Here is a 27,753-nt window from a genome sequence, read left to right as displayed (position 1 = left end):
AAAACAAGAAGAAAAGCTGGAGAATGAGCCAACAAAGCCAAGGCTTCTTTTTAATGAAGAGATTTAACTCAAGCAAAGGGAATTGGTACAATTCAAGCTGAAAAGTCAGACTAACAGTTTATCTGACCAAATAGCTCATGGCCTTCAAGATTAGAAAAGTCACAAGTCACAGAGACACAGTCTAGGTTTGTCCTGTAAATGGGTATAGACAAAAGCAAATTTTAACTCCTTGGTGATAACTATTTCAGTATTTCCATTGCCGGCAATGGATGTTATCTCTTAGGAAAATCTGACTCCTGGTGGAAGAGGATTAAAAAACTTAAATGTATATGAGTATTCTTGTTCAATTTCTCCAAAATATTCTCATTTCTAATTTCTAAAAATAATGATGATGGTAGTTTCCTTCATTTTTGGATGAGACATAAACTCTTCGGTACCAAGATTCCACTTCAAGTCATGTCTTAAAATATATTTGTGATCTTTCTCTATTTCTTTATGGAATGAATCTCCTAATTAATTTTTCAATACTCTAAAAAAGGGTTACACGTTAACTTTAAAAGAGGAAACAGAAGACAGCAAAGGACTCCTCTTCAGTTTGTTTTATCAGTATTTCCTTGGGGGTGGGGTAGGGGTGGGAGAAATCAATCTTTTCACGATCAGAGTAGATGAGAGAAGAAAAAGGTAAGAGAAACAGCTGAGAAGAACAAAACCCAATTCCTATTGACACTTGACATCCATGCTTTTGGTCTTGACAAATTTATCTAAAAAAATCCATTATCTACATATTTATATCCAACGCATTGATAAGGCACTGCACAACAGTTTGTGCATATGTGGCCTCATTCTTCACCAACAAGGCATTACTATCTTTCAATAGCATTTACCTTAACAATATGTAAAAGAATCATTCATTATTACAAATTTACACAAAAAATTCTTCCTGTACATGATTGTCTCAGTGATGTACCTATTAGTTTAAATTAGACATATTTTAAACTACTCTGTAATGTGCTAAAATCAAAAGTAGTTGCTGTACCATAAGGCAAAGGCTTATAATAGCCTTTAATCCTATTATACATATCCTTATTTATATGATGTCAAAATACAGTCTGTTCATAAATAAGTAAAGATGTACAGAGTACCCTGGGTATGAGAAACCAAAAAGTAAACCTTCTTTACAAGAAAATTACTCCACTGGTATTTTGAAAAATCTCAGTCTTCATTGTGCAATCAAGTTTGCTGTGTTGAAGAAACGGTGTGTGTCACATCGAAGAGTCTAAGAACTACAAAGCATTTACAGGTCCTTTTTTTTTCTTCACAGGTATGAACCTTTTATTTCCTTTTTTTTTTTTCCTCCCCTTCTCTGTTTCTTTTTGGTAGCAAATACGGTAAAGATGAGTTGTTCAAACACTCGCATGGCTTAGTTTCGTTGGACTCACAGTACCGGAGTCAACAGCTGTTCTGAAGAAAAAGACATGCTCCTCCGTTTGCTGAAAGGGCAAGGGTTAAGACCAATTGCAGCTGTACGTCAACATGTTGAAATCACAAAGTTCTGTAGTCCAATGCTGACACAAGACACAGGCATCCCGTCCACGGGCAGAAGGAGACTCTGAGGTTTGAAAGTGCTGCTGAGCTGCTACAAGTACTCTAGTTCCAAGGCATGGTGAAGGGCCATAAGGTCAGAGTGGCTTGAGATCCTCCAAAATGGCATAGCATGCTGTAAGCAGCACAGACAACATGTAAAAATAACCCCAAGCATTCTGGTATTTAGACCCACCCATTATTTTCTGCAAGGACATGGCAACACTCTGAGTGAAAAAGAGCTCCTTAAACCTCAAGCCCTTCACATTTATCTCTGGTTTCTTTTTTGACCCACTGCCACAGCAGAAATTCCCAACAGCAAATCTATTTACCAACAGGAACAACATCAAATGTGTCAGGAGATCATAAGGAAGGGAAGGATTTCTCATCTCTTTGTAAGGAAAACAGATTTCAGCACATTGCAGAAGAAAACATTATTTCTAGAAAAAATAGGAAAAATAACCTATACATGAAGTATGTGGGTAGTCTGAGGAAGGGAACAGAACCTGATTTAAAAAAAAACAACCCAAAATAAAGGAAGTGAAAGTACTATTTACTATCAAAACGAGTTTGTTCCTTGTGGAACTATCCCTGGCAGGTGAGTTAAGAACATAGCCATGGTGATTAGTTCATGTGTTGCTCACATCACTTTGAAAGGTATTTTATCCCAGTAGTTTGTATAACATGCTTCATTGTTAGCACTGATCTTAAAACAACTTTTCCATATGGAATAATTTTAAAATAAATACATATTTTTTTCCTATTAGCTGTAATAAAAGCTGTCTGGAGCACAAATATGTTTGCAAAGAGCCTGAATAAACCAAAACCACAAATACCAGAAAAAATCACATATTAGCTCATGCATGAAGGGTAAAAATTTGAATAAGAACTATTTTTATACTCTATACTCTAAACCAGGGATTATAGTGTCAGCAAGAACTTTTGCATAAATAATAATAATAAAAAAAGATAACCAAAACAATCATCCACTTTTGGCAGGAAAATATTCTATAAAACCCACGGGAAAACAGCTTCAATTCAACAATGTTCTGAAGGCTAACATGATCATGTTCACCTTTTAATTGGGTCAGCGTGTGTCCAGGCATCTTTAGGAAGCAAACAACAAGCAATTTATTATCACAATAGCTTCTGATTTCCCCAAGCATTTTGTCTACAACTTTTCAGGCAGGCTTTCTTCATCCCCCATCAGCACCTCCAGAGTAAAGACCTAATTCCATCGAAGCCAGTGGCAAAACTCTGTCTTCTGATTATCACTTGTATGCTGACCTTTTTTTCATTCAAGTCTTCTGAAATTTTATGTTCAAAAACAATTTTGAAAACAATGTGAAGCTCTCTCCAGCTGCATGTTTACTGCAAGCCCTGTGATTTTATCTTATACTTGTCTCAGAAGGCAAACACCTCAGCGCAGAGCCTGTCATAAATTTGTCTCTAGAAGCTCAGGTAAATATCTGTCAGTGTATAAATAAATATTATTTTTAGAAGAATGCTGATTCAATCCAGATACTGATGTGATGATGAATTGGGTTGAATTTATAGAATAAAGCAGAGATGGTTAGAAGAAACATAACCACGTACGCAGCGGCAACTCCCTCTGAAGTCAAATGGCAACTATTACGGAACGATCAACTGTTGCTCTTTTGAGAGTCAGAGAAGATAATGCTGAATGAATATTAATAAGCAAGACTAAAGAGTCACACACAATCAGCAAGGTAGCACTGTAAGGAATCTGGAAAATGCGCACCCAGTGAAGGACAAGTGTTAGCAAGCACAGAGTTGCACAGTTAAGAGGGACTGCAGAGTGAAGGAGGGGGTGTTGAGCACCCAGTCCCCATGTTTCAGGGTTTTCTCTTCAGAATAGCTCTAGTCTGCCATTGTGGAAAAAGTGCCCACTAGCAATTGAAGAGTATTTGGTCAGAACCTGGACAATATGTTATTTAGTTCTGTCCAAAAGGAATGTATCCGTCCCCCCTGCCGTCCCCCTGTCCCCCCCAACCCCTCCCCCTTAAATCAGTCCAGGATGTTAATCAAAGCATAGTGAGGTGGAATGACTGGAAGGTCTGCTTCAATATGACACTCCTGATCTGAGTTAAAATGTAATATGGATGCATCAACAGATGCCCACATTCAGATATGCCTAGCTTTTAGATCAAAGAAATATCTTCAGGAAGAAAATAAAATGACCCACAAGGAAGCACCATTGGAAGAGTTTCTGTTCTGTTTCACTTTACTCTAGACTGTTACGAAGCCTTGAGAAACAGCTGACTAAATCTCAGCTTGAAGATAAATGCATGAGCTGCTTCTAGAGAGAACAAAACAAACAATGAAATTCAGAGACAATTGAGACTTTGTTGGAAAAAACACTTATATATTTCCAAAACACTTTCACAGATTAATTCTTGCCTTAAGGAAGTGTTAAACGCTGATTATGACACCTACTACTTCTACATCTTCAATCTAGACCGCCACTGTACTGTCTCTATGCTCCACCTGCAACAGAAACTAGACGCAATTAATTGCTCAGTTGGTTACAGCTCCACATCCCAGTATCTTCCCTGTTACATTATACAGATAGTCTGTCCTCTGTGTGCTGCCAGGTCGGACACTGCTGCTTTCCAACTCAAATCTTTCCTAAAGATTCATTTTTTGCACCATGCTCAGGAAATGAACCAGCAAGAGCAAAATGAATAAAAATTTCTAATCATGCTGTTCTCTGGACTCACCAAAAGCTTCTGGGCACCTGTCTCTTCTTTAGGCCGAGAGATCTTCCTGACAGCGTTTATAACATCTGATAGCAGCATTACCTCAAGGACAAACGGGCACAGGTTTGTGCTTGCAGTAGGTCCATGCAGTGTTTGCCAGCTGAGTGCACTTGGCCAGCAGTGCTCAGCAGTGCTGCCTCTCTTTCTTGCATGGCTGCTATTTCCCTCTTAGAAGCTCCCTGCCAGGTAGGACCTACCTGATCTCCCTGCCAGCCAGCCAGCTCCCTGCTCCTCTTAGTTAGCTTGGCACCAGCTCTGCCTCAACCACTGGGTCAGGGAGGTGTAAATAGCATACCTAAGATGTTGGGTGGTGAAGAGTTTGGTGGACACCTGCCTTTGTGTAGTGTCCCCGCAGAAGCCAAGAGTCAATGACATGGACGCCCTCCAAGGTCATACAGCAAACTAATGAATAGGGAGAATTGTAGTAATAAATTCTTGGCTTCCAGCTCCCACTTCATGCAGCTCCAGCATTATACTGCTTCCCTAGTAACAACCTCAGCATCACAGAGCGTACACACACCAGGCAGCTAGGGCAGTTAAAGACCCTGATTGATTTAACAGAAGGTTTAGCTTCTGCTAAATCAAATCACAGAGATTCTTGCTAGATGTCCACATGCAATATCAAGTTTTGGATTACCCTCAGCTGTTTATGGTCAGTTTTTAAACAAAAACTTTAAGTGGTTGTTATTTTGGCTATATCTGTCCATTTCAAACTCAGTTAAGTGTCCTCCTTCCACTGTCTGTGAAAGGCGCATACCTCCGTTTACTCAGTGTAGTTACAGGAGTGAGGTGTGGAACGACTCTGGAGAATGCCATGAAAACAAAGAGGTTTTGTAAACCTCAGGATTATAATTATTTTCAGTTCTCCTGCATATAGGTCAAAAGACCAGCAGCACACTCCCAAGAAATAAAGCACGCCAGGAACGCAGCGGCTGCATGGGGCTGGAATCTGCACTGGCGCTCTGTGCACAGCCAAACGCAGCCAATTCAGATCTCTATCAGTCTGACCCTATGGCACAGCCTTCACAGCTAAGAGGTGGGCAAACAAATCTGACACACATCTATACGTATCTATATGTATATGTTTGCGTATGTATATACAGTCTCACACACATATGTGTACATATATATGCATGTGTGTTCATGGAGCATTTATGGTAATTTTCACCTTATCTAACAAATGATTGTGCAAAACTAAAACACTTAAAGTAACAACTTTACCATTCAAAACTGTATACATTATTCCTGTATTAACATGCCCCATGTATCCACAACTATTCAGCCCCATCAAAAGTGGCAACACACCCATGAGAAAGAAGCACAATTTTTCTTACCGAATGACTGGGCAAGAGCTTCTTTGTATATAGATATAGATAGATAGATAGATAGATACACTAAATATTGCCTTTAGAAAGCCATCCCTGCTGACACTTAGTACACCTCATGTACAACATGTGTCTTGTATTGTGAGCACACTGAAAAATGCTAATATCTCATTTGAACGGATGACAAATGCTAACCGCTAATAAATAGGTGGTGTAACTGGATGCATTAGAATCTAATGAAACTACAAGAAAGCTTTTCTTACTGCATATCGGAGGAATATGCTTCTAGCCTGGTAGTAAAAAAATGATTTTGTGTACTACTACAATATCTTCCAAGTAAGTATGAAGCTTTTGTCTTTTAAAAAACATGAATTGTTTTGTAGATGATACTTGCTAATAAACACATTTATAAACTTTTTAATGATATTTTGAAACGAAATTTGGTGGCAAAAGTTTGGGTTTGGTGTAAAAAAGCATGAAAACTGACATTACTAATTTAGTAAATCTAATATTATTATTAAATAACCTAAAATATTAAGGTATTTTATTTCTGAAATATTTTCATTATTTTTCAGCGCTTCGTAAAAGAACAAAACTTCAATTATTTTATTCAATCAAATAAAGCATTTCTATTAATACATGTGCAAAACACTGAAAACTGCAGACTATCCTTCTTCCTTGAATGAATACATATTTATACAAAAACCGTACTCCTGAGATTTGTGACGGATTTGAATAGAAAACTCATCAGTTTCTGTCATCTTTCACAGTATTTTTGTTGTGTTCCTGCCAGATTTGCTAAGCAGTCGTCTTTACTTCCTACCCCAAACCTGACCAGCACAGTGTGACTGTGAGCTTAAAAGTAGCGGCATATTGGATACCCATTTATATTCTATTTATTGCTCCAAAAAGATTTATGATTTTTCCTCCCAATTTCCCTCTGAGGGAGCATGACCATTTTGGAGACACAGGGAGATGCCGATTTGCCCAGGCTCTCCCGAATCACCTGATGTAAAATCCAGCTCCTCACTGCAAAGAGCCTCCTCCTTTGTCTCCTCTCACAAATTAGAAATCCTTTGGAGAATTCTCTAAGTAGAAAAACTCCGGAGTTGGTTTTTTTCTGCCTTATGAATATTTCCCAACTGTGTCTCCGAAGGCAAAGGAAAAGATGAACTCACACAAAAGAAAACAAAATAAAACACAACTAAACAAAACGCCAAGACAAGGGCATCTCTGGTACAAAACCTCAGAAACTGCAAATCGCTGTGTCACTGCAGTGGCACTCACAAGCAGTGGCTCTGACCCACACAGCAGCCACACTGATGCCGGCAGCTGTCCCAAGCACCCTTGGTTCTCACACCCGCTTCTCTCTCCACTCCTCTCCCTCTTTTCCCAGGGACGCTGATCCCAAGGTAGAAACCTTGGCATAAACCCTGGCATTACAGCCAAGCTGGCTGGTTGCTGAACAGATCCAGAAGGGTACAATTATTCCTCAGTTTGCAATGCAAACATCCCGAGAATTTTAATTGTCTTATATAATACTTTGCTGGAAGTGACAGCTAAACAAAGGTGTTGATACCATGGCTTGTCCCGTGCTACATGAAACGTAAGAGCGTGTGGTTTCCTTAGTGTATTGTATTTATTTTAATCAATCAAAAGAGGCATTTTACGAAAAAACAGTCTGTTCTAAAAATGTTCCTCAAAAGAACAATGATATTTTAAATGGTATTAAAAAGCTTCTGTAACCGAATTTTTACAATAATGACAATAATAAAAGGATTCTAAATGTGACCTTTATTTTTCCTGTTGTTGTATTGACTCAGGATTTTCTGTGAATGAAGGACATAAATGAAAAATCTTGTTTCATGATGAAGCAATTGATAAACTGTTTTTAACAAACCTTAACTTTCTTACCTCCTAAGCTGGAAGTTCATCTGTTCTTACTAAACAAACACAGAATAAAACACCCTCTCAAATAAAATGGGTTTGAATTTATATGCTCACTTAAAAATACTCATTCTAGTTTACATGTAATCAATCAAATGCTATTTAAAAAAGGATGCACCGTTTATGTTCTAAGTAGTGTAAAGAAACTTACATACACTACGGGCTTCACCACAGGCCAAACCCCTTCAGCAAAGGGTTGTGCAAAGGGGTAACACAAAAGCCGTCCCTGCCCTGAGGGTATCACAAAGAGCAGTGTGCTGATGGGAAGGAAGGTAGGAAGGAACCAGCTAACAAGGTTCAGGGGATAAGCAAAGCAATGGGTTTGGTACATCATGGGGCAGTTATGCCACTTTGGATTGATGGGCTTTGGGTGTTTTTGTGGGGATAAATCTTCGCCTGTTTTGTTTTCACACTCTCCAGAGAAGGTCTAGGCTTTTAATGTTTTCTAATACAGCGATATCATTTATTCTTTAGACAGGGGATGCCTCTTTAAACTGAAGCACAGCATACAGTAGGGTGCACTCTCATGTTCACTCCTCTTATTAACCCTAAAAACAACCTGAGGAACAGCAACCAAAAAGGCACCAACTGAGTTGGGAGCAGCTCCTCACACCACAAGGCACTGCGTGTGGTTCTTGCTCTTGCAGGATGTGAGGGCCAAAACTTAAGCAGCAAATCCTGCTTTCACAGGTGAAATAGTGGCTTCTTTTTTGGTGGAGTAAGCAGCAGAACAAGAATCACGAAAGGATTTTCCTTAATCAAATTATTAGTTCCTGCAGAGAGGCAGCGCTGCTGGTCTACTTATTGACTTCTCTGGCATTGCTGCAGCAGATAATTTAATCCAGAGTATCTAACAGGCTTTGAATCTGAAAATTCCTTCCACCGAGAAAGAATACACAGAAGTAACGGCACAAAGGAACTTTCTATACTGCTACTCCTCTTAGTGACTGGAAAGGCTTTTTCTTATGCTATTCTGAATCATGTTTCCTGTTGAAAAAAGCGTTGAATTAGATAATGTTACTGCAAGGACTACTCCTGCCATTATCATATACAACACTATTTCACTGAGCAACAGAAAAGGAACAAAGAGAAGAATTTTTTTTTCCCCAATCTTAAATGCAGCTTTTAAAATTTAATCATTTACAGCGGGAAAACATTTCTCCACAAAGATGAAAGGCATTTCTGAAGGAGAAAGGAGCAAACTGTTCCTGTCAGTCCGCCAAAGGGATATATGAAACTGAGACTCTGCGAAGTGCCAGGACGAGCTGGGAACCTACCCACAACGCTTCGGGGGCACAGAACCCAGATTTCATGAAGCAAAACAAGTCAGTGGTTGTTAAAATGCCATGTGGACTAATTAGTTTCACTGCTCCAATTTAGAAAGTTACAGTGGAAACAGATATAGAAGTACCACGGAGGGTTTCATGGTAAGAAAGCAGCTGTGTGAAAGCAATTTACCTGTAAAAGGAAGCAAGAACAGAAATGCCCATTTTCCTACTCTTTCTCCTATTGTTCAAATAGCCAACACTATGCCTCATTCCTCCAAGTGAACAGTCTGTATCTGGTGTACTTGGGTAGAATAGCAAGGCTAAGAATATTGCCTATTATTAGTCAGTGGGAATAATTGCTTTTTATGGAGCTTACTCCACACTGAGAAAAAAAAAAAAAGAAGTGAATTTTCCCCTTTTTCCCAGACGAAAGCAAAAAATAATAAAGTCACAGTCAAACAGTATCCTCTGCTCAGTTAACTGAAGTTATGAATGCAGGACAAGTCACAAGCAGTTACCTGAACACAGAATTCAAATTATGGACGCATAAGAAAGCTGAAATCTATGTATACTTACTCCAGTCCTACATGCTATTTCAAGGTGTGACATATACGTATTTCATATAGTCAAATAGCACACTGCCTTTGATCAGTAAGAATCGCCATTTTTTGCTTATATACATAACATCCTATGTGGTATTTTAAGATGCCAATGAAAACAGAACTATTAGTTCTTGGCACAAAAGCTGGGGTCCATTTTCTGGCTCCTTTTTGAAATACATCAAGCATATACAGCTAGCTTAATGTGTCTTCTGGAGAACAGCAGGGCACATCATTATGTACACTTTTATGCAGCTTTCTACTAGATATGGTCAAAACAGATTTCATAAAGCAAAGATACAAAATCCAAACATCAATGCATGCTGTCCCATGTCGAAGAAAAGACAGTCTTGCTTCCAGACTCTTGAAATGAACCCACACTGAAAAAAGGCTATTACCTTTTTTGCACCTTGTTCTTCTTCAACACCATCCCCTATAACAACATACACTACTTTTCTTCCAAATCGTTGAATTATTCGCTCAAAACAACTTTCCTTTCCTGAAACAAAAAGATCAAACTATTCAGGATAGGTGTTGATGGGACGACATAAAATAAATCACTTTTTAGCCTGGATCACCCCAACGCTTTGAATATGTAATTAGACCTATTGGGAGAGAAGAGCCTCTTCTGCAGGATGACATATCAAGGCCGACTGCAGCTTTCCTCCCACCACAGCAGCTGATAGGCAACCTTAAAATCTGCTCCATGAGGTCCTTTAGCACACACACCATGGTAGACACAGCATACTAGAGATCCGCAGTATCACCTTTCTTGTATCCTTCCTTAATCTGAGACAGGTTTCAGGGGGAAATTCCCTACCAGGAGAATTCTCTACCAGCTGTTTACAGCCAGTATCCTGAACTGAGCAAATTGATTGAATCTGAGTTGAAATTCTAGCTTTTTCTCCACAACCTGTGACAAGATTAATCACAGCTCCTGAAACAGTAGTATCCTGACTTAGAAGGTCACCCAGAAGATTTAGATTTAAATGCCTGTAATCCAATACATGGGCAAGGTCCTTGATCCTGCACTGGGATCCATTAATGTGGCTCATTACTTCACTGCACAGACCTAGGGAAATGATCCCAGTGCTCCAGTCCTACATGTAGGCACCGATACTGGGAAGCTTCCGGTACTGGTACTAGGAAGCCAGAAAGAAAGCAAATGCTTACAGTTGAGTTATCTCAGATGTCCCCGTTCTGAAAGACCACTTCAGTCTGGTCATGGTACATGCTTACCAGTGTCTCTACAGCAACCGATGGGAAAAATCATGTTTTTCAAAATAGTTATTTCAGCTACAGAACGGTACCAGCGTAAGAACAAGTAGGCTGGAAATTAAAAAAGGATTTCTAGCTAGCAGAGAAGCCAGACTACTCAATTACATCCTTTAACAGTAGCACCAGGCATTACAAACCTCCAACACCAACTAGGTTGAAATGGTGCTTGAAAATAATGAATCATGTCATGTTACAAAAAGTCATGATTTCTGTGGCAGTCAGTGACTGAATGCACCTTTCCAAAAAAACCCTCCTGTCCTGCATATATGAAGTCACAAGTAAATATTCATTAAAATGTTTTAATTAAAATGCGTATTTAAAGTATTATAATTCAAAGTTTTAATTTACTTTAAAGTTTTGACAGACAGTACCATAACATTTTTAGCCAAGAAACACTTTTAAGTCTTTTATGGTAATGCTTTCAAATTTATACATCTCTCAACCAAGTTTTTTTTTTTAAAAAAAAACACAAACCCAAACAAAAATAACCCACCATTTTTTTCTTGGCCATTTGAGCTTCCTGTATTACATATACTTAAGAACACATGAAAAATATTTTCATGTAGCCCACAATTTTGAGGGAATCTGAGACATAACAGATATGTCATAATCACGTTAAAAACTATAAGCACCATTGCCATCTGGTCCTATGTACTTCTGCATACTCAGAATAACATCTTTTATATTGAACCAGAAAACAGAAATAAACATTTGCCCGGCTGAAGCTTATTACAGTCAGGATGAATGAACTTAAATAATTACATTCTGCAGCAAAACATTCTTGCTTCTGTTAACTTGTTTACCAAAATTTGCTCCAGAGCCCATGAAAACAAATGGAGCCAGGGCTTATCTTTACAGAATTTTTTCTGCTAATCTGGGCAGGCTTCAGCATTCTGTACTGACAGTCTACTAAAAAGCCTTCTCAACTGCTATAAAGCCTCAGTTATGAGAAATTATGACAGAAAAGCAATTATATTTCCTTCTAACGGAGGCTGCATCAGTGTTAACAGAGCTGTATTTAGTTTTCTGTGCTGGATCATGACAAGCATTTGAAAAGCACTTTTAGGATGCTTTAGCATGCGAAATGTTTCATGAGATCAGGTATTACTAATCTTCATACTCGCTACAGTGAATGCATGTAAGAAATAAATATAGGCTATAATATCTTTTTATTTAGAACTACAGCTTCAAAAGTATCACAACATTATAAAAATAGCTCACCTATTTTAGTTGCACTGTAAATATTCTCTATGGGAAATACAACCCCTAGTCCATACAACAAGACTTTTGCCAGAGCTGGAATTAGCTGAGTAGTTGTTACAAGAATGTTCACACAGTTTGTCCTGTGGGAGAGAAAACGTAAGTGTTCTTTTTTAACAAAGCAAAACAGAACAAAACAAAACAAAACAAAAGAAGGCAAACCTTATCCCTCCCACCAGAACGCCTCACTATTATTATTGCCAGTTACAAAGAAATTATTTTTTTCCACCTTACAGGACAGCAAGGCAGAGTGGCATGGTCAGATCAGATGAAGGAATGAGTAGCAGCTCCTCCAGGTTCAGCAGTTTGCCTACCAGACCAGGCGGCCCCTTCTAGATCATCGGCAGACATCCTAGAGTTTCCAAACTACCCCATACTCTTCGTACTCACCTCGAATGAATAAGGGTGAGTGCTTTCAGTGCAAGTGTCAACCAAGAATCTGTCAAAGCTTCAATTTCTGCTCTTAGTTGTAACCAAGCCTCCCTTTTTGCTGGACCAAGAAGACCTGTGGAGTAGATAAGGGCTTGTCTGCACGGAAACTGAGTAATGTTCTGTCATTTTCCTTTGCCTTCGTTAGCTCAGAGACAATCTTCCACACACTGAAAACTAAACAGCTCACTAAACACTACCATGTCAAAAACGGAAGAAACCAAAAGTTCTTTCCTTTTAATACTTCTAATCTATATTTGTTAGATAATCTAGAGTCACTTGCCTCCGACATTATTTTTGTAGGTATTATATATTTCTTTTACTCGTCTGTAGCGGAAAGCCAATTTTCGCATCCAGTCCACTCCTCCGCGCACCCCCGTCGCGAGGCATAAATTCGCACTGGTGGCGGCTGCGGGAAAGCCGTCTGTTCCAAAGTTATAGGTGCTAGTCAGAGATAAGAAAACCTCCAGATTAAGAAAAGCAACAGGCTACTTTCAACCAGCAGCTACTCACTTTGCTGTGCTGCAAAGTCTCAGACAGCTAAAAAGAGAGCGGGCTGCTCTAAGTGTTACAGCAGCTCATCGCTTTCCCGGGAAGGAACTTGCAAAGCAATTGTATCTTGTTCAGTTCTCTTGTACCTTAAATCTTGACCGTTGTCATCTGAAGACACGTCATCAATGTGAACCTGGTCACATTCCTAAAGCAAAAGAAAGACTTTATAATTTTCTTGATCTTACAAATCTGGAAAATAAAGCTATAAAAACCTATGAACAAGCTACTCATCAGAGGTATTTTTAATTGTGGAAATCAGTAGATGGCAGTCTTGTTAAAACAACTATTTTACCTACTCCTTGTGCTCATTTTTGAGAATAAAGGCACACCATCATTAGCTACTACTGTTAAATGGCTTTCCAAAAACACATTTTTGTGTTTAGAGAGGAAAGTGGTTAAAAACAATTAGCATATGTGTTCCATAAACGTTCTTGTAGCCTTTCAGGTACCTTAAAACATCATGCTGCTCAAAGCTGATTCAGTCAGTGCGTAAGTGTAACTGAAACCAGACATTTTGGTAAATGTAACATATTAGAAAAATTAAACCTGATGCTAACCGCCAATGAAATTATGACCTCTGATTGCTGTTGAGCCACACACCAACACAGCCTGAGGCCAGTGTTTCAGAGGAGCATAGATGAAAAATCTGTTCCTAGTTTGCCATTCATTTGAGAGTTGTGAGTTCCCTTCTCTCTCTTTGGTCTTAGTGCATGAAAGCAGCATGCCCAGATGAAGAAAATCCGAACAGAAATAGCCAAATCAAACCATTTTTCTTCAGTGACTTGTATGCAAAGTAACATAGCACATTCATAATTAGCTTTGTCCATCACTAAATTAAAAATTGTAATGCATATTGTTTATCCACCAAAAAAACATTAGAATATTGCTATTAACAATTTAACTTTTGGCAGGAAAACAAATAAACCTCTGGCACTCTAGATCAATCTCAATTCAATGCTTGAAACAATAACGGATTTCAAATATTTTAATAATTTCCTCTTCTCTCTCTTAATGTGAAGTCCTATAACAAATATGATCTATTTTATACATGAAAATACTGCAGTCCTTTATTTTTGTGTTACTGCTTTCCTCTGAACAAATTTTTCTCTCTCCATGGATTTGTGAGGAAGGGAGGGAAGACAGAAGTGGAAAGAAACTCAAACCAGCTGTTCCCTAACAGAATTAAAATCATGACCCTCAACCCTTTTTCTAAAACATCTATTTTCCAGCCAACCCTCTCCCAGCAAGCAGCAAGCTCCAAGGAGGAAAAGACTTTGACCCTGTAACCTTCTCCTCCTCTCCTGAGGTCAACAACCTCAGATAAGAAAAAAGCTGGAGAAGTCTATTTGGCCTCACATGATGGCTGTGGACTCTAGATTTTTTCAAACACAGGTCTACAAAAAATATCTCAGAAACCTTTCAAATGCTGTGAAGAACAAGGTGTGGTCTTTTGCACTTGTACATCATATACTTATTCTTACTGTAATATGTACTCTTTTGTATTTTATACATAGGTAGCTTGTGCTAGAGACAGAGGTAAGAGTGACAAGCAGCACAGGAAAGACAGCACTACATTTGCTCATACTTAACCACCATACAGTGAATTTCCTCAGGCAGACAAAATGTATTAGATGTACAGTCACAGCTGAAACTACAAGTGTGAATGTCTGTTGCCAGGCTTATTGGCTAAAAAAAGCTGGAAGCTTCTTCAGCAAGTTATCAAATTTGCAAAAATAAAGGTTTTTGTTTAAAACTGCAAGTACCTGTCCATCCAAATGCCTACAAAGTTAACAATTCAAGTATGAGCTGAGTGTAAGCTAATGAAGGGACACCCTCCTCAATCCACCGGTTTCCCATTTTAGTTACTCTTCCATTGCTCAGTGACTTCACAAGCTCTCCATGGATAGAAAACTTAAATTTGAGTTCTCAATGCAGCAGTAAAAAATTATCAAGTCAATAGCCTCTTCCTCCAGCTTGGATACTATGAATGACAACTGGAACAAGTCATTGGAGAAGAAGATTCAAAATAGAAATTGGGGAAATGAAACTTTTTTTTTGTTTTTTTAGTAACCACAAAAGTAAAGGAAGGAGTAGAAGCTCATCTTCTTACAGGAGTGGCTGACAGAAGAAATAACTTAACAAACTTCTAGAATTAACTCTCTCAGACAGAAAATAGAGCAAGAAGGATGAGACCACTATATCTTAGATCCCACAGCTGGAGAGGACTTAAGGACTTGGAACTTTAACTTACAGTGCAAGGTCTTGGGATCATCACAAGCCCTGGGACATCACAGACATTCTCCCCTTCTGTCTAACTATCTGCTTTGTAGTTAGAAAGTGAGAACTGAAATGATACATTGGAAACAGAAATCATGGTATCGAGAGAAAGAGGGATTTTGGAGACAAAAACCCAGAAAAGAAATCAGAGGCTAAAAATCGGTGGGGTAAAGGTATAGAAACACTGTCAAGAAAGCAAGCAAAGTGAAGAAAAGGTCACAAACATCACAAATCTCAGGTGAACGACTGAATATAATGGAAAGAGATAGTTTCCTTTTTTTGTCAGGAATAGAAGAAGAAAAAAGTCAAGTCAGGAGGGGAATGAAGCAAAATTAAAGCACAAGAGATACACGGTATAATTTGGAAAGGATTAAAGACCAATGTGATTGACACTACATTACAACTAAAGGAAAGGTCACAAACAGTGCACCACTGTTTTGTTCCTCTTGAGTGGCAGGGCACAGCTTTGAGGCTAAATGAGAGCTTTGGGTGCCAGGTATTTTTTCACACCTATGTAGCTGCCTTGGACTTTGGGCTAATAAGTGATGGATATTCAACCTCTGAACACGGGAAGTAAAAACGCTCATTTAGCAATTGCTCCTTTAGCAGTAAAGTCATTTAGGAATAAAGAAGCCAATTACATGCCCACCATTAATTGGCCTGAGCCAACCTTCCTTCAGACCACCTTGCATTTTGTTTTCACCTGCTTGCTTTGTGTGGAGCTTTTTGTTCATGAGCAAAGACCACCTGAGACATGGGTCAGTCCCCTGATTATTGTAAGCAAGCATCCACACATTCAACATCTTCAAATAGCAGTTAACACAATATGCACCACAACCAGGGATATGCTAAAATGAAGTTTGACACTGACCAACAAAGTATGCACCTCCAGCCAGTACGTTTTTGCAAAGATACATTATAATAAAAATACAAAGACTCATAAAATCCTCAAGTACTTCCCAAAAAAGCTTCTGTGATAGGAGCCAACTTAGAGCTAAACAGCCATTCAGAAAAAAGACCCAAAATAATTGTTTTGTTTGCAGGCTTACCATTTCAAATGTGCACAGATACATTTGACAGATCTGTAAAATTTTCCTAGGAAATACAGTACTAGTATTCTTCCCTTAATTTCACTGGCAAAATGCTAGCTGAAATTAATATTGAAAGTCCCTGTAGAAACACTATAAATACATGTTATTTATGCAGATGTATTTTATTATGATAGAATCAGTTCAGCAGTCAGCTCCAAAGCAGAATATTAACATTTTTGGATTCTCTTTTAAAATAGGCTAAATTGGCAAGTAAGGAGCAAAATATCCTGTGTCTGATGCATAAAGATTATGCAGCTAGCTGTGTTTTGCTCCTAAAGGTGTTGACCTTGCAACTTTAGTGTATCCAGTTTGAAATCTTCACGAGGGACTACAAGTGATGACATGTTTGCACTGAAGGTTTGCATTTCAGTCAGACAGGCTGAGATGCAGCTCTGCACTTTGGGATCAATCCCTAGAAAGCAAAATGCACTTGGTATGCATCTTTAGACGTCTAAACCCTATTGTCAAACAGGTTGACATGAATTGCACTGATTTTAATGAAACCATTGCCGAAGTGCTTGATTTTTATTTGAAAATGAAAGTTGAGCTACTAAAACATAAAGAAATTTTAAAAGACCTTATTCATGGTGCCACACACACATCCTGTGTATGAGGGGCAGACACAGGATCAGACAGGTATTCACAAAGGGTAGTTTAGTCTAGGGAAGCAATGCTGCTCTGTTTCAGACCTCTGCTGCAGATGTCTTGCAGCCGTGGCCAGAAATTATAGGGCAAGTTGGTCAGAAACCTGGATCAGTTGTTTTTTCTTGGTTGGTTTTCTGTGCAGTCAGCATAGTACCTTGATGGCTGCCGTGGGAAATGGCAGAAGAGTGGGGCTGGGTGGTGGCATGGGGACTGGTACTGCTGGCAGCAGCCTGGCAGCAGCTCAAGGTAGCACCCCCTGAGCTATGTCAAGTAAGTGCTACCTGGAAGCTGGACAGGTTTGTTCAAAAGGCTTCATGGAGAATTACATTTTAAGAAAGCACTCAATTAATCTTCTGCAAAGGGAAAGAGAAAGTCTTTTCAATTCACGAATAACAGCATGAAAGACAGCAAGCTGTGAAGTGTAGGAGGATTTAAAAGCAAAAGCTATTGTCAAGGGAGAGAAAGGAGACAACTCCTGTGTACCTTTGAAGTGCAAGTTTGGATGAGGGAGGACACTAGATAGGTGATACAAAGCATTAATAACATGTTCAAAGCATGCTCAAAGGTACTGTTAATGGTGATACTGGGGGTTGTCTGTGGACTTACCAATTAGCTTAAGGGAAAATGAGTGTCAGCATGTGTAACACAGCAAAACTACCTCCAGTAAAGTTACTTGTCCATGCTGTCTTTTGCTGTTCTCTTGCACAGCTGGCTGGCATGGATCCATGTGTTTGTGTCCTTTCAGTTGTGATCTTTCAGTGCCACAACTGGTAGCTTAGCTTGAAACAAACCTTGGGCAGCAGCTCAATTAAACCAACAGACATTGCACAGAGTAACTGAGATTTGTTTCTATATTCCCTTCTATCAGATCCGCTTTGGGGCTGGAAGCATCAGCAGATACGTGCTTGCAGGAGCTCCTTAAAACTGCTGCAATCATTTGGTAAGTGAAAATATGTCTCCAGTGAAATACAGTAAGCCAAAGAAAAACAACAATCAAAAATGAATGACTAGATGACTCTAGCCTAAGACCTGTACATGGAAAGCTTGTGTCTTCTCCCTCCTCCATTCCCAAAGCATTTGCTAACTCCTTCCTCTTAACTTTTCCTCCTTCTCTTTTCTGCTTTTGTATGACCAGCCAAAAACTCTCAGAGATGCTCCACAGTCATCATTCACAGCTCTTAAAATGCCTGGACCTATGCAGTCTTCTGGAATCATTCCTTTAAACTAATTTAGGATCTTTATAAAAATTCATATGCAAAGCATTAAGTTATAGTAGAAATGTTCTGCAAATATTTATATTACTTTGCTCCTTCACTACCACCCGTCAAGTTCTGCAATTCTGCCATAATTATGTAAAATATGCCTCAGTACTCGATTTACTGTAGGAAAATTAACAATAATAATAATAAAAAAAAGAGATTAAGGCTGTTACAAGAATTCCTCTTATCTGTGCCAGTACTACATACCAAGTGCCAAATGGAGTGACGTTATGGCTAGCATGCTGATCCTCTACATTTCTGTGTTACAAAACTAACAAAAATAAATCTAATAATTCTGCTGTCTGAATAAATGCTGAATGTAAGATAACTCTGGACAAGTTTGCACATTATGAAAAGGAATAACATGAATAATATCATGAACATAACCTCAGCGGATGCAAAGTGTTACAGCCCAAAATCTGCTGATTATAGCTAAAATACATTTCCACATTTGGTTAATCTTAATTTACCATGAGAAAACTAACACCACGCTGTCAACTAATTGTTTCAATGCCTTAGTCTGCAAAGTCAAACAAGGGAGGGAAAAAACCCCCAATCAACAACCACCCTTCAGAACAAGCTATTTTCATTTTGCCTTTACATCAGTGTGCCCATTGAGACAGCCTGGAAGCTGGCCAACTGGCAGGAAATGATTGCTGGGATTCTCTGTTCCTCTCATATCTGTCATTACGCAATTATATCCACTGCTTCATTTTCCCTACTGAACAGTAGAAAAATTTGGTCATGTACATGTGAGAACAGATCTGGCATAACAAGTTAAAGCTGCAATCATTTATAAATGTGATGTATCTGAAAAAAAACATAATTAAAAACCAAAAATTCCTCAAGCATACACTTCTGTTTTTAATGCAGCTTTTTATGACAGCAGTACCTCTGTCTATGTCTTTTCCAGAAATAAGATATATATACCCTTTAAGATACCCGTTCAGATTATTATCTGCTCCACAAATAACTCATCACTTCTGTAAGCCATCCATGCTTCTTCAAGAAACATGGGCTTACTGATTGTCAGAGAATGCTTTTGCAAGCAGTAATTGCATATTCCAAAGTTAGTTTGTGAATGACCATTTTTAATTACCCATCTGTTGGTTTCTACACCTTTTTTACTTACAGTTGTGATTACCTTCCTGCAAAATAAAAAGCTGATTGCTTCCACTGCCTCTCTTCTAATTTTAGAAAAATAACATGCAAAGATCCCAACATTATTTAAGAGCAGTCATTAAACTTGACAAGTAGATCTCTGTTTTTCACTTGACTAGAAGGATAACAAAATCTCTTAGTATACATACAAGTCAGAAAATTGACATTATATAGAACAACAACACATCTATATCCTGTGCGTCTAAGTATGTACAAGTTTGTATGGCCTGTGCCAAATGCTCCTCTACTGTACTTCCGTACTTGCTAAATATACAAAAACCCCTGCACTTCCTTTCAAGCTGAGGCAATAAAGCCTGAAGGGCTGAACTTCCTAACCCATCATTGCGGAGCGCCTGTTAACATACAGCACAAATCCATGTGAAAAAGCAGAGACTAAGGTTCGCAGGTTCTCAACACTGGCACTCAATTGGCAGGACCTGTCATCTCTGTCTAGCCTGCACTTTGTGACCCTAACATTTTCTCTTCTTTCCCACCACAATTATTCAGCGCTGAAGAAAAAAGGTGCAGATTACCTGTGGGTCAGGCACAGGATATGAAGAACAAAGAGAGTTCTTGAAATCCACTTCATTCTGTCTGACAATTTGTGGATGAACAGTCAAGGAATTAAATCAGGCTGTAAAGGCTTTCAAAACACTCCCATTTTAAACTTAAAAGACTATAAAGAGAAGCTTATATTGTTTAAAAAAAAAAATCACAGCAAAAAGCCAAACCCTACTTTTTACTGTTAAAATAGCACATCAAAACAAACAAAAAAAAAGTTTAAGGTCATTAGCTATATGAACTGTTAGGTATAATAAACACTGAAGAGTAAGAACTGAAATTATTTAACAAACTCATTTTCATAGCCAATGACTTTGGAGTGCTCTCCTTCACCAAACATGTAGCCCTTTTAGAGCACATAATGGATGCCATTCTTTTCTAATAGAAAAAGTGATTAAAATCCTATTTTGCTTATTCACACAAACAAGTGCATTTGGATTAAATATGATACTCCTAAAGTAAACAGTGTTTGTTGCAAAATAAATACAGATCTTATTCTGCAAGCTGTGTTTATTGAAGTAGCTACACTAAAATCAAGGTTTACATTTTCATTTCAGCTGCACCTTATAACTGGAAGAATCCAATTTAAAATAAAACATGATGTAAAGAAGTATCTATACAGCAACTGTAACATGCCAGTTACATTCCCACAGCAAAAGAAAACTCTGTTTTCTTAACTTCATAAGTGTCATGAAGCGAATAACTGATAGTGTCTTGGTATGTATTACTCAATACACTGAAATCTTTCTACGGAAAAGGAAAACCAAAATGTAGTCATACCTCTAGCAGAGGGTCAGCAGAGCTCAAGGCAATCACAGTAAGTGCAGTCCTCCAAACCCCAGAGTTTTCTCACTTGCTTTACGGTGTAGATTTGTTGTTTGCATTCCAGTTCAGAGATACTCCCTATCGTTCCGAACATGCTCATTACACTCTAGTTGTTCAGACAAGATAAAATGTAAAACTATTCTATTTCTGTAATGTATGATCTTACTCAGGGAAGTGTTTTAGAGTGCCTCCCTAACAATCAGATCTTGATAAAATAATTTCCTACTCTATTTCTTTATATTTTGCAGGAAAAAGAAGGGAAGCCGAGGGTGTCAGAGAAAGAATTTTACCCATAGGTAGAAACAGCTCAATATGACTCAAGTTTATCTGTTTAAAGAGTCTGTGTCACTCCTGGAAACGACAGTGTTAAGTTCAAAATGTCAACTTCACTTTATTTTAAAAGGTCAGTGCTTCACATTGTAAATACCTTCTTTACAACATGATTCATGTTATCTGTGGATATATACTTTTGTAAAAAGAAAAAAATTCTATGACTAATGGAAGCCAGTGAAAATAAAATATGAATGTGTTTAAAGAAGTAACAAAAGCCATGAACTTGGTCAGCACATAATGAATTAGTCCCAAATGTATAAACTTGAAAGTATACTTTTAGGAACATATACATCTTACTGAAACTATATGCTAAAGGTTGTTCCAATATATTTAAATTTTAAACAATTTCAAAATTAAACTCATGAAAAGAATGATTTTTCCATAAAGGCCTGAAAACAATATCTCATCTCTCAGGAAATGAGAGGTTCACATGGAAATTTTCACAAGATGGAAGCTATATTTTCAGTCCAGTGTGAGCAATTCATTTATACTTGCTGTGCCTCGGTGCTGTTGATGACCTCCTAAATGCATGTGTTTAAATGAAAGCTACAATGCTATGGGCTAGCAAGTCTCCCACCCTCATAATTATTTGTTAATTGGCCAAAGACTGGGATTAAAGTTCTTGTTTCTAACCTTGCCAGCACAGACAGCTAAAATGTTTACTCTTATAGGCAGCCTGAAGACCTTCGTGCAACACCTGGCATTTTTCTCCCTCCTTTTCTTTCCCCCCTCAATGTTGCAGGGCAGATGTTGACCCCTACGCTGCTGCTCAGTGGCAGAAATAGGGCATGAGTTTAGGCACTGCTGCCTTGCCCAGCTGGAGCAAGAGGATGACTGTCTGCTTCACCAGAGCTCTAGGAGTGCCAGCGGGCTAGTCAAGAGTTTTTGTGCCACCTTGCAGCCTTAAATTTATAGAGAAAGGTAGAAGCAACAAGAAGTTAAATAAAGTGATAAAGTGATGCTATGAGCTTGGTAAGCTCCCATGTATTTCAGCTGAGCTGTACATGTGCAAAGATCACTCTATTTGATTTTCTTGAGAAAGGAAGTCAGGGTCTATTTTCAGTGGCACCTCCTATGAAGGTACTCATCATTGGCCACATGAAAGAAGTGGTTAATAGTTGCATAAGCCTATAGGAATGATCTTCCCAAGTAAGCTAAGGAGGTACTTGTTATTCTTTGTAGCTCTAACACTCATGAACCACAGCAGCACATTCCACAGCAGCCAGGCATCATGCATTTTGGATAGGTCGAAGCTTTTAGTTGGGTTTCGCACACACCAGCAAAGCCACAGTTCCGCCTATGAATGAAGACTTTGTTTCACATTTCTGTTCATTTACCTACAGCTACATGTAGTCTAATTTATTCTCACATTCATGAAGTAGAACTTCACAAGCTTTCTGCAAGTCACCCATGGTTATAGTATTACGTAGACGAGAAACTATTTCCACTTATTCCCTCATACACTTATCAGGGAAAATTCCTTACCATGATTTGTATTTCCTTTTATTTCTTTCCTTCCTGCTTGCAGCAGAACTGAGCTGTTCCTGGATTGCTATCGTGGAAAACTAAATGCAAATAGATGGGCTTTGTGCCTCATTCTGAATGTGCTAAGATAACTGATGTGATGCCTGCTGGAAGGCAGTCCACAATTGTCAACAGGTTTGTTAGAAAATGAACTCTCCTACTCTTCATAGGACTTAACCTTAAAAATTAGGTTTACATCTACAAATAAATGCAGTGCTGTACAAAAAAAACCCAACAACAACAACAACAAAAAAAAAAACAAACAAAAAAACCCCCAACAACCAAACAACTCTACTAGAGCTTTTGGAATAATGACATTCGGCTTCCCAGGGACTCCGTTGCTGAAGGTGGACTATCAAAAGTTGAATCACAGGCTCCTCTTCAAGCATACCTAGCCACCACCTGGTCTGGAGTTTCCCAATATAGACATTATGAACATCAGGAGAGATGAACTCTTATTTCAGCCAAATGAGAAAAGGCATTTTTTAATAGATATTCAAAATATCTATAAATAAAATATCTAAAAATATATAAGTTCCTGGATGACTGTACTCTGGTTGACCAGAGATCAGTTCAGCTGCCATCTTTATGGTATTTAGGGGTGGGAAGGAGATAATTCAGCTAGCTCTGTCTGAAGTTTTCCTCTCCTGGCAACCATCTCTTGTATCTCAGCAGCAATAAAGCTTATTCAACAGCCCTTCCTGTAATTGCTTATTTTTTTGAGTTTGATGGCCCAGAAATCTATTTTCAATATGTTCTACAGTCCTTTCTATCTGTTTTTGTAATAAGTGACTACAGTTGTTTCTTATTCAATATCCAGCTAACCAATCAGGAAGTAAAGGGCCAAAGGTTTGCTAAGACTTTCCAGGATCCATCTTCCATTCACAGCCAAATCAGACTACTCTGCCAAAATCAGACAGGTGCCTCAAGGAAAACAGCTATTTCTCACACCAGCAGAACCAGATCTAGCAGTCTGGACATGGACTTCTGTCCATCGTTCATTGCTAAGTGAAGGTCATCTGGCAAAACCCATCACTTCATGAAAAGCTGGACTGATATTCTCAATTATATTAGTCTCAGTTATTATATTACCAGCAATAAATATTTACATAACCAACATGAATGATTACATTCACAATCACGAAGAGCTGATTCTGCTATCAGCTGCATCGTTATCCCACTTTTGAAAACTATTTTCAAACAAAACCTATCTCTTTCATAGATTGGTTTTAAAATATTTCTAGTGAAGAAATATTTCTTAGAATATTAAAGAATGCACATGCTATTTTCCTGGTTTGAGAGAATGTGAAAGGTAACATTCTTAAGAAATTTATTTCCTTTGGCATTATCTTAGCCAATATTTACATTTGGGTCAGTAACTTTTGGGTCTGTGAACCCACCCCTTTACCTTCAGAGAGGTTAACCTCTACCTATCAACAACACTGTTGCTCTGGACTGGATATTTCACACACACACCCCCCGACACTGACACAGCCAGCTTGATTTTCTTTCTTGCTGATACATCAGTGGTGATCCCAGCACTACAAAGGAAATCCATACTATAATGTACACCGAGGTCTTGCAATGCTCTGAACCAAGTTTGCAAATGAAATGTTTTAAATAGAACTGGAGTAATTGTGCACGAGGAAAACAAAGAGCAGGAAGCACCCAAAGCTGGCATGTTTACCTCTTAAACAGCTGCTACCTATTGTTTTTTTAAAAAAATCCCAACCAAAACTGTAACAAAATGCTCCATCCTCCAACAACTAACTTTATGAATGATTGAATAATTAAAACGCATAAAGTTGTTGTACAGTTTGGGAAGAATCATTAATTCTACAAAACTGTACTCCTCATCTCAAATGGCAGATAATACCAGCTCTAACCACCGTACTGCAGACTTAATCAACAGTTTAATCTTCTAAGCATTCTGAAAGCTTATCACAAACCGAACCTAAATGCAGTAACTGTTAATACCAAGTTCATTCATATTTTAATGCAGTCTCCATCACACTTTCCTTCTAATAGTATTATTTAACAAACATAAAGAAGTAAAAAATAGACAAATGATACTAAGAAAGAATATACATTATAAATATTATAATTAATAATTATAGAATAATATTAAAATCTAATCAAAGAAGAAAATACTTCTTTTTCCTGAATTATTTTAATTCATACCCACCAATAGTTTATTTTGCCTCAAGGACAATGGTATAACTTAGCAGTAATTTTACTGATTTCTGAAGCATTATTTCACACCCCTGCAACTGAAAGCCTAGACGTCTCACTTGCTTTATGGACAAGAGAAATGGGAACTATTAAACCACATATACAATCACAAGTAACCTGTTTTGGAACAGCAGTATTTAGAAGAGCAAGACTCTGATTTACTGTTGTTCTGATTTCTTCTTTTTCAATGGGCTACCCCATCATTTTGTAAACATAATTTGTCACCAACACCAGCCAGAGTTCTCTGTAACTACTTTTTGCCTTTCTTTCAGATCTGTTATCCCTGCTGAGAGAATCTACTAAAGAAGAATTTTTCATACTGACACCAACTGTAGTCTTGCTGTGAATAACCACATTCCCATAAAAATCATTCCATTTATTGCAAAGTTGTTGGCAGACCATAGGAATAATAGTCAACTCAGGAAACCTTTTATCCTCAAATCACATAACTTAACCCTTTGCATGACCATATGAAGGTTATACATAAAAGTTGTATCACCATACTGCTGATATAATACTTTACTAAAAGGATTTTTGTTGTTGGCAAGTTTTTAAAATTATTTTTTCACAGTACTTCTTTTAACTAAAAAGAAAAGAAGAAAAAGACTGAATTAAAATCCATCAAGCAGTATTCAGGTTTTTTTCCTACTAGATAATGTTGTATTTAAAATTACAGACTCTTTCCCAATACATGAAATAATACAATAGCATAGATGCCTGAGTGTGGATAAGATTATAAACTAAAAATTTACAGTCATACAAAACTTTTTTCCTCTCTATTTTTCCTGCCTTTCTAGGTAAGGAAAGATACATGAATTTACAATATAATGCAACAATTAGAAAAAACCCTGTTTGCTTAAAGAATTTTTGTGGAAGACACTTCTGTTAGTCATTATATTTGCTTTGCTAAACACCAAACTAGTCAAGATTAGATTCAGGAAAGAGACATTACTTTTGTTAGTCAGTCCTCTTGACAGTTGGGGAGTCAGAGGTTGCTCGTATTCAAATTTCTGTCTGAATTTATTAAAGTGATGGAACAAAAAAAAGTCGGTGTATGTTTTTGCCGTCTTTTTTTTTTCTGTTCATCAACCCTTATTTGTAGGCAATTATGGCTTGATTTATGCTTTATTCATTTGACCAAGGCTGTAATGAGACTTTTGGGCTTGTAAACACACCTTTAAGAAAAAATATACACATTTTGTTCCAATAAATTAATTGAAATATTTGACTTGTGTTTTTAAACTTTTCAGTCTGAGAAAGTCTTAGAAAACCTCTTACTTGAGTTGTAACTGCTGCTACAATTAGCTCTCCTCCCTGCCTACCAACGTTAGGGAAGGCGTTTTTCCCCTGTGTATCCATACCTCACATTCACAATGTGAGTTACACAAACAGGCAGAAGAAAAAGAGGAGATCTGTCAACCAATTGAAGTGATTTTCCACAGTTCAGAAAGGACTTTTTGCTTAGATATAGCTGGTCTTTCCTGGGGCAACAGTATTTCAGCTGAGTTCAGTACTCATGTCAGCAGTCTGTACTCTGCTGTCAGTGAACACGTGAGAACTATCACCTCCCAACTGCAGGTAACGTTTAGAAAGTACCTGGACTGCCCTGTTCCGACTGGACAAGGATGCTGGGAAAAAACCCCAAACAAATACTCCATTCCTACAATACCTCATTGTTTCTTTTGCTAAACTTTTCCTTTACATTTTTTAAAATCCTCATTAAGTCCTCATGCTTTAACAGCACACATTAAGATTGCTTTAGTCCACTATAGAATACCCAGCTTCTTGACCATATCTAAAGACAAATTTTAAAAATGCAATTAATAGCAGTCACGCTTTAAAATGCAGAAAAATAAAAGTGATACTGCAATGAGTAAAGGGAATAATCCCCTCCCCCTTTCTTTACAGTTTCATTAGACCATTGAACTGGATGAAATTCAGATAGAGGCCTTATTGTAACCACACTGAAACAGTAGAAATCTCCTGAGACCGTGAAACTCAAACATTTTGGGAACCAACTTTAAGTACTCCTTTCGTGCTTTTAAAAGAAAATGAATGAAAGACACTTCTTAATTTTTCTCTCTGTAGCAACATTTTAATATAATTCCTACAAAAAAGCCAGCACAAACAGTTCTGTTTAAAATACATGCGTATGCATATTTTCTTAAAATTTAAACTACAATCATAGCACTCACATGTAACCACACCAGCAGAGACTGCATGATGGCTCTTAAGATACCAGATAACCTGTAAATAACATTGTAAATTCATGCTAAAATTAAACCTATGCTGAAAAGGTTGATATAAACTACCTACCACGCATATCATTAAGATGCTGATGTTGTGGTTTCAAATCTTTGTACTTATGTGAGAATTGGCTAATGTGCTCTCTTCCTGCAAAATGCCATGTAAGGATGACACTTAGTTTCTCCTAGCTTTCCTAAAATAAAAGTACATAATTTGCAGAGACTAATCCACTTAAAACACCAACCTGAATAATGCAAATCTGAGATTTGTGGTTTAAGATGATACCCAAACCAACAAAGAGATATATTTTTTTAAAGGTGACTATGATGGTCTCTCCAGTTTATCATTTGGGGTTTGCACTGGAAAAGTCCAGTGAGGAAAAAAACATGGTTTGCCTCAAAGTGGTGGAATCAGCATAAAATAACTGCATTACGTGAACAGAAAGGGTGGCCTGGGAAAGATATTTGAGTGTAAATTAATGTTGATCTTAGCTGGAATAACATGCACTCTTCAGCACTTGCAGCTGCACCAGGGACTTGACTGGCTGTATGAGATTTTACACATCTGTCAACTTAATCA

General features: G+C 37.9%; 1 protein-coding gene across 10 annotated transcripts in view; it reads right to left on the bottom strand.

Moving 5' to 3' along the window:
- Positions 1 to 594: 594 nt before the first annotated feature.
- EYA1 (EYA transcriptional coactivator and phosphatase 1) overlaps positions 595 to 27,753 on the bottom strand; it is a 167,847-nt gene continuing 140,688 nt past the window's right edge. For all 10 annotated transcript variants that reach the window (XM_056333201.1, XM_056333199.1, XM_056333196.1 and 7 more), the window contains 6 exons: positions 13,106 to 13,164; positions 12,751 to 12,911; positions 12,429 to 12,543; positions 12,000 to 12,121; positions 9,899 to 9,999; positions 595 to 1,717 (listed from right to left, as the gene is read on the bottom strand). In XM_056333201.1, coding sequence (XP_056189176.1) covers positions 1,637 to 1,717; positions 9,899 to 9,999; positions 12,000 to 12,121; positions 12,429 to 12,543; positions 12,751 to 12,911; positions 13,106 to 13,164 — 639 coding nt within the window. In that variant the 3' untranslated portion in view covers positions 595 to 1,636. The remainder of the gene's footprint in view (positions 1,718 to 9,898; positions 10,000 to 11,999; positions 12,122 to 12,428; positions 12,544 to 12,750; positions 12,912 to 13,105; positions 13,165 to 27,753) is intronic.

Source organism: Falco biarmicus, chromosome 3, assembly GCF_023638135.1.
Source record: "Falco biarmicus isolate bFalBia1 chromosome 3, bFalBia1.pri, whole genome shotgun sequence".
In the NCBI taxonomy this organism is placed as follows: Eukaryota; Metazoa; Chordata; class Aves; order Falconiformes; family Falconidae; genus Falco; species Falco biarmicus.
This window is presented reverse-complemented; position numbering and strand designations above follow the sequence as displayed.